The sequence below is a fragment of the Cebidichthys violaceus genome, unplaced genomic scaffold, assembly GCF_023349555.1.
Source record: "Cebidichthys violaceus isolate CVI_PGR_0920_01 unplaced genomic scaffold, fCebVio1.0.p SCAF_3, whole genome shotgun sequence".
Lineage (NCBI taxonomy): Eukaryota > Metazoa > Chordata > Actinopteri > Perciformes > Stichaeidae > Cebidichthys > Cebidichthys violaceus.
In genome coordinates this window covers 16,980,633-16,993,597 of record NW_027176483.1, presented here as the reverse complement: position 1 = coordinate 16,993,597, position 12,965 = coordinate 16,980,633, and the positions used below count along the sequence as shown (strand labels likewise).

Here is a 12,965-nt window from a genome sequence, read left to right as displayed (position 1 = left end):
TTTGTTCGCACACACTCCCAAGTCATCGAAACGGCCGGGAGAGGAGACACAAAGAAAATCAAGTGCAGAAAGCACACCATGACATCGACGTGAGCATTGAGGATAATATACATTACAGTCATTTAGCAGACGCCTTTATCCAAAGCGACTTACAATTCAGTATCTATCGACACCGTAGGCACAGCTATAGGATTAAGTGTCTTGCTCAAGGACACATTGACATGAGACTAGTGAAGCAGGAGCCAGGGATCGAACCACCGACCCTCCGACTGAAAGGCGGCCCTGCTCTCCACTTAGCCACGGTTTATCTTACAACACAGTAGTATGATAAAACACAAACTCACAGGTTATACAGCATGTCAGCCATGTTGCTGCGGTAATAGAGGGCATTTCTGTACGCCTGTTCAGCCTCCTCCATCTCGCCCTGGCTCTTCAGGACATTTCCAAGGTTGCCCCATGCTGACAGGTTACAATAGAAAAGGTTAATCAGACAGAGTGAAAAAGAACATTTGTGGCCACCTTCTGAAATAACTGTTTTTCAGAATCTTTAAAAGCTTTTCGATTTAAAGCATCAGGAGAGGACATTTCTGTGGCAGGTACTCATTTTTTTTTATGGGTTCAGGTTTTTTTTTTTTTTTTTAGCTGTAAAGAGAAAGACATTATGGGCAAAGACAGACGGGGGAGGTTTGAGCCAAAAGCACCAGTCAATCCTATGTCGGCGGGTATGAAAAGAAGACCAGCACAGAGCTATTGCACAGCTAATGGCATTGGGGTCTGAACGGCAGAGTTCAGCAACTGACAGGTGGAATAAAGTTGCTAAGAGCTTTTAAACATTTTGTGCAGCAACCATGGAGCGTAAAAAAAAAAATGTATAGGAGAGCAGAAAAAAAAATCAATGGATGTAAAATAGTAGCAAATGTCAATGGCTATGTAACACAATATAATCTTTCATCTGCTTTTAAGGTTACTTTATAGTCTGCACAAACTCAACTTGAGTGACTATGATTCAACAGAATGAATGTCATTAAAATAGAGGGAGAATAGGCCTAATGAAGTCATTGTGCATCGATGGTGTTACATTATACGGTTTCTTCTTTCATCTCCAGAAAGTATTATTGAATAAGAAGATAAAATCTTGGCTCTTTCTGCTTTTGTTGACATGCATTTAAAGTGCTAAAATATACAGGGTGCCTTTAAGCAAATCCAAACATCCATGGGATCCCAGAAGAATATTCAGTATAAACAGAGAAAAGCAGAAAAACAACCCAAGCGTCCTTCATTCCACTGCGCTCAGTCGTGCACAGATGAACTCATGAAGAGTCTTTCACAGGAAAGCTTTGTGCACTCTGAAATTTCACAGTTCAAACAATCCAACGAGTGTGTCCGTGTTTGAGGTTGGGTTCTGTTCAACTCTCATATTAGCAATAACCAATGTGAGTTGGGGACATTGCTGCTGCTCTGTTCGGGCGGATGGCCTGCCAAAACAAACAGCTGTCACGCCTCAGCTCCACTCAGAATCTGAGAGGGAAATTAGCTAACACAACATGTCCCGCTGTTGCCTTGCGAGTACCCTGCTCAGCTTCCCTCCTCCGCAGCTCTGAGAACTTTGCTTCGGATAGAAATCTGTGTCCGATGACCTTTGAATGTGGAGGCTACTGAATATTTCCTCCTCTGTTACAGGTGCCAATGAGAGACGGGTGATTTTGTCCTTCCAAGTTAAACAGGGCGTCTGGTGTCACTAAACAGATCACATGCTGGGTATAAGAAGATGTATGATAAAGAGGTACAACTCTGTTGTAGGCCTTGGAAAAGAAAAATCAAGAAAGAAGCCTTGAGTAGTACTGTAGTAACAGTGTCATTTGGCTTTTTGGGCACTGCCTTGTGAGCACTTGTATATTCTGTGGTAAGGCTGAATGATGAAGAGAAGACATTTTGAAGCAGCTTGACTTTGAATTATTCAGGGTGGCAATAGTAGAGAGACAGCAGCACACATTATCAAATTCAAAACTGTGCCTGAGAGCTCGCTCACTATTCAACAAAATATGTTGGGTGAAAGAGGTTTTTGGTGCTTGAAATGTGTATAAAAGTGCATAAAAGTGTGTATGTGCACATGCGAGAGCGGTTGCTGATTTGAATGAAAGGGCCTCCTTACCTTTAGCAGGATTGACATAAATCCCAGACTTGTAGAGCATCTCCTCGTTCTGCCAGTCGCGGTTCCTCAACACAGTTTTGACACCGAAAAGAAGAACGACGGCAGCGCTGCAGTACACCAACAGCGCCCTGGAGGACCTGCGTCGCAGACGGACGTACAGAGACCTCATCCCCACCGCCACCAGCAAGCAAAAGCCCATGCTGGGGATGTACAGTACTCTCTCTGCTATCACAAAGCCCACGTAGAAAAACAAGTTTGTGGCAGGGAGGAAAGGGATAGCCAACAGGCCTAGCGAGAACACCACAACATTTTCAGTGGTGGGCAGTGGAGTCCTGCTCTCATAGTGCCTTTTGGTACCATTCTGGGCACTATTAATGTGAGCGTCTGTGTGGGAGTTGTTCAAATGTTCATGATTGTTATGCTGGTAACTGTGCCCATTGCTGTTCCCATTTCTGCCATTGGTGTAATGATGTGCTTTGCCATTGGTCTCCTTGCCTTTAGCCATCTGGTGCGTCCACAGGCTGAACCAAGCCAGCGAGAGCAACCCAAGGTAGAAGACTACAGTGTGAATGTTCCTCCAATCGGCAAGGCTCCTGATCAAAGGCAGGGCGTCCATTGACCAATCAAAGCTGAGCGTGTTCGGGCAAAGGAGAAGCCACGAGTTGACGGCAGGCAGGTAGGAAAAGGTTAGCGTCCTGGTGAGGAGAGAGGGCGAGTCGGCTGCCGGGTTGTCGGAGTTGGAGAAGTTGGGGGGTTTGTTGCCCATCCAGTAGAAGCGGCCGGCCAACAGGACGGCTCCCCAGGCTGCCAGCAAAAACACATTCAGCAGCAGGTGGACGTTCTTTCTCTGAAGGACAAAGAAAACACAGAAACAGTAATCAAAACCTCAATCCACAGGATAGGAGAGGAACGACTGTTGCAGAAAATATACCGCACATGTGGAAGCATCGAGCTAAACCTAGTTTTCTGGGTGGTTGTAATATTTATGACTCTTGGACCTTTACGTTTACTATGAACCGGGGCTATGGATTGGAAATTGATGAAAGGAAAGCCTGATTTACTTCCACTCTTAAAAATAAAAAAAATAGCTACTACATTGTCACAATGATACAGCTGCATAATCAGCTGCCATCTGGAACACAATGAGTGTCCAAGACAATTTAGAAAGTGTTGATTAAGCAGAGTGGCTTTGATACATTTCTGTTTTTGTTCTGTTCTGGCTGCTGTGCTCATCCGAGAGGGGGAAAAAAAACTGCTCGCTGACTTTTCATTTAAGCCAGAACATGTCAATTAATCAATTTTTTTTAGAAATATGATGACTCTACATCAGAAGTTTCCATTCATGCACACATTTTTTTCCTCCATAGACATATCAAAACAAACAACTACTTGAACTCCATTCATCATAGTACAGACTCGATATTAAACACTTTTCCAACTGCTGTGTTGGAAAGCCCATGAAAAATATATATAGTGTGTTTGGTTGTTTAATACTTTGCCGTCAAAGCATTGAAAAATGACTGGACACGTTTCCCAGCAAGCACGGTCCAAGTTTTTTTTCAAGTTAGGACCAACTGACCTTTCTTATTGTGCTTATCTTGGAAACCCAAATCATTTTTTTTTTGCTTTTCCTCCAATCAGCAGCTGGAGCATGCACAGTAATGTCCACTCGTGTCCTCTGGAACTAAGAACTATGCAGCAATAGATGGTTTCATTAGTCTCAGGCGTCGAAATCTAAATCTCAGGGCATCACAGTCGTCCATTTTTTTCTCAGATGAATTGCTTTTCATTACTTACAATTAAACCCCACAAGCTAACCCCACATTACTTTTATTCCAGTGGATGTGATCTTTCTTCATCTCTAAATACCAAAGGGCACAAACATGTCTCATCTGTGATCATAATCTTCATATCTGCTTTGGGGGTGTACTATTGATTCCCTCGCCTGTCGCTTGTTATTTGCAGATTGCATCTGTGAAGAGATGCTTCAATAACCTCCGGGGACATCCGACTGCAGGGCCAAAGCTTCGTTGTCTGCTAATGATCACGAGCTGCAGCTCAACACTCAGGCAACAAGAAATGAGAATGGAAACACAGGAGACAACACCATGACAACACCATGACAGCTCATTACAATATTTGCTGTAGCGCAGCGGAGGAGGTGAACACAACAGCCGGAAAATACAACGCAATCAAACACAACACGATTGTATGTTTGGTGTGTCTACTGACGGGTGACAGCAGAACTCCTCGTCAAAATGTTTCGGTCATACCAACCTCTTAAGTGCTCGGTAGAGCACCAGGTGCACTTGTGTGGTTAAAGCACAACACTGTGGCGCTAAATATTTGCAACGTTTTTGAGAATATCAGAGACATAAAAAAAAAAACCTACATGTATAAGGTCAACTTTGTCAAACTCTTCGGTGGTGGCCTGACAACAACCCGGAGAGCAGTGTTTCATGATGATCGGCCACTGCTGAAGACGTTATTTGGTTGCTTGGCAACAAAAGGTCACTGTTTCAATCCACATCACCATTTCTCATGAATATGAGCCAAAGGTGTTACAGTCAGCTCGCTGTGAATTCAATGGGAAGACAGGAGAAAGTAAAGTAATATATCGTATGTAGTAGGAATAAATAGAAGGCTAGAATGATGAGAAATGTTATCAGACAGAGTTCATGAATATTAAAGTAAGAAAATGAAAATCAAGGCTCTGTGAAGGGTGAACTATTTCAACATTTCAAGCCGTAATGAAATGATAAAGCATAAAAACCAAAAAAAACACAGCTAAGCAACTGAATACAAAACAATGGAGTCAATAAGAAATAATTGCAATGATCTCAATGCTATTAAAGACTAAAAACAGGAGAAGTACTAACATATGTTGCTATATTCAGATACAACTGATAACTTGGTGCAAGTTATCAGTTGTTATCAGTTGTGACTGACTGAAACTGTGCCAGTTCAAGAGAAGGCTAGAACAGAAAGCACATGGGTCATGATGCAAATTATATTGAAATGTTCTAGTAGAAAATAAAATAAATAACCCCCATTTCCTGTTGAACTCGAAATAACAGCATGGCTATGTATCATTTTAATTAGCATACGGTGACACAAAAGAATGCAGCGTCTATGTTCCTGCTGATTGCGGGACTAACCACTGAGGCCGGCTTAAACTAATATAAATGCATCCATAAAGACAGGATGACATAGATCCTTTCAAGTCAAGAGAATGCCTTTTTGTATATTTTGGGTTTTGCACAGAGTAAACAAAGAAGATATAATGGTGGTGAAATGTGTTTTTCGACAGAGCCAAGCTAGCCGTTTCCCCGTTTTCATCATTGGTGCTAAGAGCTACCGGCGGCTAGCTGTAGCTTCGTATTCATCCTGAGACTGGTGTCAATCTCCTTATCTAACTATCTGTGAGACACTTTACCCACAAAATGTCCCACTGCTCCAATACTTTACAAGATGTTATCGTCTTGATTTGTCTTCTCTCCAGCTAGACGTCCCGTTCATGTCATGAGGTCTAAAATAATAATTGAATTGAACTTTGAAATAAACTGATGTGATACTCCAAGAATATTAATGGCATATTATTATCCCCATGGCCTTCAAATGTGTAACTGTACAAAGTGCAGCCCACACTGAAAATCCGTCATCCAAACTCCATATGAACTCTTGGTATGGATGGATGGATGGATGCAGATTATCCTCTTCAAATCTCAAACACCAGGTTTCAATGTACACTTTGAGTCAATCCCTAAAATCACTGGAGTGGCAAAAACAGAGGTCCTGTGGCCACTTTTTTTTTGTTTTTTTGTTATCTAAGCAGGTGAGCATACATTCTTCAAAGAAATGAAGGAGGCTGATGTGGTCTGTGAGGCCCAGGGGCTGTACTTTGTGCAGACTTTGCCAGCGAGGCTTGCTGAGCAGGGTTAATACATCTCAATCACTGCTTCAGGGAGATCCAGCTTGGATTTATGAGGCTCTTCTATAAGCTCTCAAGTCGCCTCTCTGGCCGAAGCGCCTGCTCACGAGACACCCCCTCAAAGTTATCTTAGAGCAGGAGAGACTGAACTAAAAGCTTCCTCTATTTTTAGAGCAGACCAGTCATGCAAAATTGGGTGCGATATGCATGGGGCACCGTGCCAGGTTCCCAACCAGAAAACATTCTATGAGCCAATTTATTTGCCGTTCACGGCCGATCCGTGCAGTACCTTTGATTCTGCAGAGCAGCTTTGTTCCTGCTGCAACGAGACCACCGTCCAAAGGGCAACGAGGTGACATGTGTGTTTCATGTTTTTGTGTACACACCTCTTAAAGTGGTGACGACAACCTGGCACGGCTCCCGTACATGCTCATACCTGGCCCTGAGACAAAAAGATATGTCACCCTGACTCTTCCCAGACGCCACCACCTTAACCACATCCATGTGTCGATGCTGAGGGCTGAGCCGCTGTTTCATTTGCATTCTTGTGCTGCACTTCCACATTCAGATTCCCCCTTTCTCCATGCAGAATAAAGTCTATGGGTGGTATTGAGAACAAAAAAACAAAACAATGCTTTGATTGCACCTCAGCACACATTTGTAACCCCACTGCTCCTCCTCTTGGCCTACTTTTCCAACTGCTCTGACTTCCTAAGGACAAAAAATGTGAACGCAAAGACGTATACAGGCAGCAAGCAAACAGGAAGTGCTCTAGAGATGATCTGGAGGACACATTACTGCTGTGACAACATGAACCTCGTGTCTATTATCTCTTGAATGAACAAACGTGCATCCTCCCTAATGCGCCTGCGGTTAAAATGTCTACCATTCAAAAGCACAAGTTCAATTACTAGCCGGGCAACGGCTCCCTGGTTGCTGTAGCTCTCTTATGAAGGGAAAACCAGGGGATTCCAGCTCTGTCTTTTGTCTATAATCCAGTTTAGTTTGAAATAAGTGGTTTAGCACAAACCCGTAGGAGGCTTGAGGTGGGTGTTTTTTTTTCCCTTCCCTTTTGTGTTTCAGGCGCAATCAGTCCAGAATTGAAACAATTTAGCTTTTATAAACCAGGCATGTGAATAAAATATCCTTGGAGATGAAATGCAAAACAGGCCAATTACGGAATCCCTATTTGTGCCTGCGCCTGCCTTTTTCCCACAAATAGACATTAAGTTGAATTGACTGAGAAGAAAACTCAATCTAAACCGTTTCTTTTTCTTCTTCTTCTTTTTTTTTTGCATCCGCTAGAGTGATGTGAAAAAAGGTTTGTAGGAAAATAAAGTACAAAAGAGCTCAGAGACAAAGTTAATTAATTATTTTGGAGAAAGTACTCCCTACACACAGGCTTTTTTTGCATAATTGGCTGATGCACACCATACCATTTTTCAAGAGCATTTTAAGAACAATCCATCACACGACACATCTAACTAGCCCATCAAACTGAAACGCTGTGACTGGCTCATCACACTCCAGCGAGCTCCTCCGAGAGAATCCTGTGAAAGAAGAAGTGGCATGTCTGACCTATCCCCTCCTCTTCATCATTACTGAGATCAATTGTCTGCAGAGGGCTTTTCATCAAGATCCGGCTCACATTGATGGACTTGTAATGGAAGTGAAAATGAGCTCCGGGTACCAATCAGAGAGAATAACCACCTTCAAAGCCTTCACACTCACACATACAGAAAGCTCAAATTTGATATGAACACTGGATCCCCTTAAACATTCTGCATAAATCTTTCTACGGGTTTGATGGATGGATATACACTCTGTGTCCTTGTTCCTTGACCGCTGGACCAACTAATCGAGCTTGTGGTTGATGAACCACCGATCTTTTCTCCTTATCCGCTACAGCTGTTGTGATCCCCTCCTATGAGACAGTAAAGAACCTTTGGTTGTAAAATCCTGATTGTTAGCAGGCAAGACAAGATAAGAACCCGACTATTGCACTTCCTAACAACGTGTTATGGATTACCAACAGCTGGCTCATGTTTTCAAAATGTGATTAAGCTGATGCCTGACAATTTACTCCCACGCACAGAACGTGTAAGCTGCCTCATTTAGTTTTGGCCCATTTCATAGCCATTTATGTCACAATAACAGAAATGAATTGGGTAACATTTCTGGCTCAATATAATGACTGAAAAATGCACTTTGCTGTTTTTTAGTGAGTTAGATGAGAGGAGTAAGATGGTAGTGAAACCAAAGCCAGCAGCCAGTTAGCTTAGCATAAAGACGCGGGGGAAACAGCTAGCCTGGCTCTTTAAGAAAGTAAGAAAACCAGCCGACCAACAAGTCTAAAGCTCATAATGTAACATGCTGTATCTCATTTGTTTAATCTGTGCAAAATATGAAGTGTAAAAACAAGTGGTTTATTAGTGTTATTTCTTGGCTGGGCGAGTGGAGCCTCTAGCTAGGCTAAGCTAACTAACACCAAGCAAGTAAGTGAATAAGTGTATTTCCCAAAATGTGTAACTATTCATTTGAATAAGTAACACAGAGTTTTGATGAATTTAAAGCTAAAAGGGCGACAGGTGCACTCACTTGACTCAGAGAGTTTGACCCAAGAAGTGTTTATTTTTATTTTTATTTCTTTTCACAATCTGCTTTATGAACAGAGGTAAGGAGTGGAGCAAATCAGACCTCGAGTCATCTCAAAAAACATGTTTTAAGTTCCCATTCCTCAATTTGTCACGCAGCTAAGATAAGCTACATCTTTGCTGTCATCACTTTAGGATAGATAACCCTCTCTAAATGACTGTGTGTGGGTGGAGTATATAGTTTACTTAAAAGGCAAGAGGACAACTGCTGGGTCTCGGTCCGCATGGTGCGAAAGGTCATGGAGTCAAACCCCACAGCGGACCTGCCTCACACTGCTCATGATCAAAGCTTTTAACCCGTGTGAACCCATCGGAAAACCCACAGAGTCAGCTGGTCTGGCAGATAGACGGAGCACAAAGACGGGAGAGGGAGAGGATCTGTCTCAGAAACAGCAAAGCCCCGGAAAGAAAAAAAAAGCCCAATGAAGGAATCCGTTGGAGATAAGAAACAGACTTTTATTGACTGTGAAGCATTAACGATAGGAGAACTTAAAAACCAGTGGTGAGGGAGATATAGGTGTGGGACTACAAGGAGGTCGGAGAAAGTGGGAAAGAGAGCGAGAAGAGCAACGCACAACATTGTGTGGTGCTGGATGAAAGCCAGTGACAGGTTACGTTTCTGTGCTCAATGTGAAAAAGAGCAACATTTCTCCAAAGGCCGACTGTGAAAAAAAAAGAAGAAAGTTGGAATTCAAACGTGCATGGCAAAAGCAAATAAATCGAAGCAAGAACATTTCCGATCAAAACGCCGTAAAAACACGCCAGCTCATGCTCTCTTGGTCAGCTTTTATTAACCATAATCATTGAACCAACACGGGATCCATTTCTTTTTAAACCTTCACTCGACATTCCAGCTCGTCTTTTTAAACCTTCACTCGACATTCCAGCTCGTCTCACCCCGTCTCACTTTAACACACACTTATTTAAGATGTCCCAATCACGCTGCAAAATGCTCTTCGTTTCATGCTGAAGCCAGATGATCCTTGTTTAGGGGTCAGAAAGGGTCTCCCTCTCCCGATGCCATAATCGGAGTACATTTATTTTGTCATCAGTGGCAATCAGGCATCTATAGATTCATAACGGCACAGGAAAAACATATCTCATTCTGTCAACCAGAGGGTGCCTCTTCAGGGGATGAAATCCAAACTTCTGGTTGAGTTTAAATGGAGAAGTGTGTTATAGGTAGGCAGGAGGAAGATGAAGGAGGGCCTGAGGCAAGGAACATAAACAGCTAATCAATGGAAATTCTTACACTTTGCCAAGTTCTCAGCGGTTGCCGAGACTTGAGTTGATCAAATGTATAGAAAAGCAACAAAACTTTGCACTATATTTTCCGGTTTGCCCTCTCCAAATTCAACTCAAGCTCCAACTTGAGCCGTAAAAAAAAAAAAAAAAAAAAGCACGTGCCATTTTGTTTTCTGTTATTTTTCAAAGTGCGTTTGCCAGCTCACACGGCCTCATCAAGGTCATGCATCGCGATTTAGCCGAGGAACTGAAAAGTCCGGAAGATGAAACGACTCTAAATCCATCTTCATTAGCACTCAACACAAACTGTCACATTTGGGAAAGGCAGACCAAACAATAAGGACATAATGACAATGGAAAAACCAAAGTCAACTGAAAACCCTTAACATTTCATAAAACGTATTTATTGAGAGAAACCACAGTAATGGTTTGAAAAATAAACCGAGTGTTCCTTATATCGGGTCTTTCGTTCCCCGTATTTATTTGGACTGAGAGGGCCAACTACACTGCGTGACCACTACTGCAAATTCGCTGTGACACGATGCTGATTCAGGCTCTACGGAGGGGGATGAAATGTGGGCTGGAGAGATGCGCTTTATGCTCCGTGCTGCTCACGGACTCTGTAGCTTTTCTGAAGCATTTTGCCAGTTGTAACCAAACTAGATTAGTCCTGTCCATGCATGGATTCACAGTCATTACTGTGCATTTGGGAGATCAGAGCCATTGTATTTGCAGGGTTTAGAGAGGCGGTAAGCTACTGCGGAGCATGCATGAATGAGACGCACAAAGCCAGAGTCCAAAACTAAGCGGATGAACTGTCAGAGAAATGTCAGAAGCTGGAAGTAGAAGAATTGCTCCGATTGCATATTTCCTCCGAACCGCTTTTTGAAAATAGCTCTCTGGTGTGTCACATTACGTTGACCACCACGTCTCAGTGACAGCATGCCCTTTTTGTTGTTGATGTTTATACTGGCTAGTAACAAGCACGATGGGGACTCAGGAAACGTTAAAAAAGATGACTTGTGGTGTGGGATAATGACAAACTGCAGAAACAGCCGTCAACCATAAAGCAGTCAGGTTCGAGATTCATCATCACATGATAGCGTTCCAAATTTTTTTACCATTGGAACCTTGAATGTTTTTTCACGGATAATTGAAAAGCAATCTAAAGACAGAGGGAGCGTCTCTGTGAGAAACAAGCCACAAGGCTGCAAAGCTGCTGTAATCCACATTTTTACTATAACAATGCCAAAATGGGAAAGTTACGACGTGAAAGGGTTCATTTGTAATGCTACTCACATCCTAGCTCCGCTCAGCTTTACAGAGCTTTTTAAAGAGAGTTACAGCTTCATTGTTTAGCTGTCCGGCACCTAACTTTACTGTTTTGTTTCACTTTCACCTTTCTCATTGCGTGAGGCAGAAATGCCTCAAAACCCCACAGTACACTACCTGTTCAGACAGAAATAAAGAGAATACGCACATACAGGTGGTGCTGTTCTTTATCCCAAATCCAATTAAAAACATGAAGCTTTCACAGAATATCCACCAGGTAGAATTCACTTTGAATACCAAAAGGGCACGGCTTGAATTGTTTAGGGATGGAGCCATGGATCAAACTCATAAAATCATCATAGAATCATAAAAGTCATGAGATTACTTTAATTTGTAGTTTTCAGCACAGACGGTAAATCAAAAATAGCGAGAGAGCGAGAGCGAGAGAGAGAGAGAGAGAGAGAGAGAGAGAGAGAGAGAGCGATAACTCAATTCTACACCGGTGCGCCCTGAGATTACCAATGAATCTGGGGATCGAGAGGAGAATCTCCCAGATGTGCTGATGCAGAAATCAAGCACCTGCATGTCTCCTTTATGTGCAACACTCAATCCTTCTGTGACATGACGGTGACAGGTTTTCACAGGCAGAATATTAATTCATTGTTAATCCTGAGGTAAAACAAACTGTGAATTTCTGTGAATATTAGTTATATTATGTGTCCTTTGGGCTAAATTAATATGTTATTGCTCACAAAGCCAAGACCTGGTCACACGTAACGACTCTCAGTACGACTGAATTTACTTTTACAGATCCTATTGTTGAGACGGATTCTTTCCACAATTTGGCATCCATGTTTACAACCGGTAGATCGTCCCGTGTGGCTTCGCTTTACCGCTGTGATAATTGCTCCAATGTGTCACAAAGGAGAAATTAGAGTTGGGCGTGGGCCAGAGTCTATTTAGTCCACACGGTCGACTGAATGTTTGAAGACAAAAACTGCAACTCAGCAGCAAAACAAGAAGGCATTTGAAAACAATTAAAAAGTACTGTAGGAGCAGAAATGAGGGGAAAATAGCTGAAGAGCGGCACTCTGTCTTTCATGGCTCGCATGCGCTATGGGTTGAGAAATTGGGAGAAAAAAAAGAAATAGACAAGTTAAGAATTTTGACTGGAAGAGAATTTTGGAAAAGTTTGCTTCACCGCTTAGTTATTCAAGATTCACAGTGGCTTCTTTGTGTTCATCTCAGAGAAGAAACACATTCTTGATCATAACATCATGTCTGGATATAGTGAATAAAATAGCCATTAAATACAGAACAACATGTCCCTACCAGCCACAGGCACCAAAGTGGTTGCTGACTTTCAATAATCCCTGGACAGTGTCCTGAATTTGTCTTCTTTAAGACTACATCATGTGACTTTTTTTTGTCACAGCAACTTGCCTTTGTTTAATTCTTAGGTTGAGGTGTTCCTCGTGAATGCATATTGAACACAGATGGGGAACATGACAGACATCAATACCAAAACTAACTTTCTATTAATATTACAGGCCTATAATCAGTATATTTACTCTTTTGAAATACCATTTTCATATACATATGTATATATTTTCCCAATTTTGTACGCCTCTTCAACATACCATAACATTTTATACACTACACTTCAACAAAGAATTAATGTCGGAACAAATAAATCAGTAAAAACTTCCAC

The 12,965-nt window shown here is 42.2% G+C and overlaps 1 protein-coding gene across 1 annotated transcript in view; it reads right to left on the bottom strand.

The window, feature by feature from the left end:
* tmtc2b (transmembrane O-mannosyltransferase targeting cadherins 2b) overlaps positions 1-12,965 on the bottom strand; it is an 85,690-nt gene that overhangs the window by 25,961 nt on the left and 46,764 nt on the right. The window contains exons 3-4 of the mRNA XM_068723766.1: positions 2,153-2,999; positions 345-459 (exon numbers count right to left, since the gene is read on the bottom strand). Coding sequence (XP_068579867.1) covers positions 345-459; positions 2,153-2,999 — 962 coding nt within the window. The remainder of the gene's footprint in view (positions 1-344; positions 460-2,152; positions 3,000-12,965) is intronic.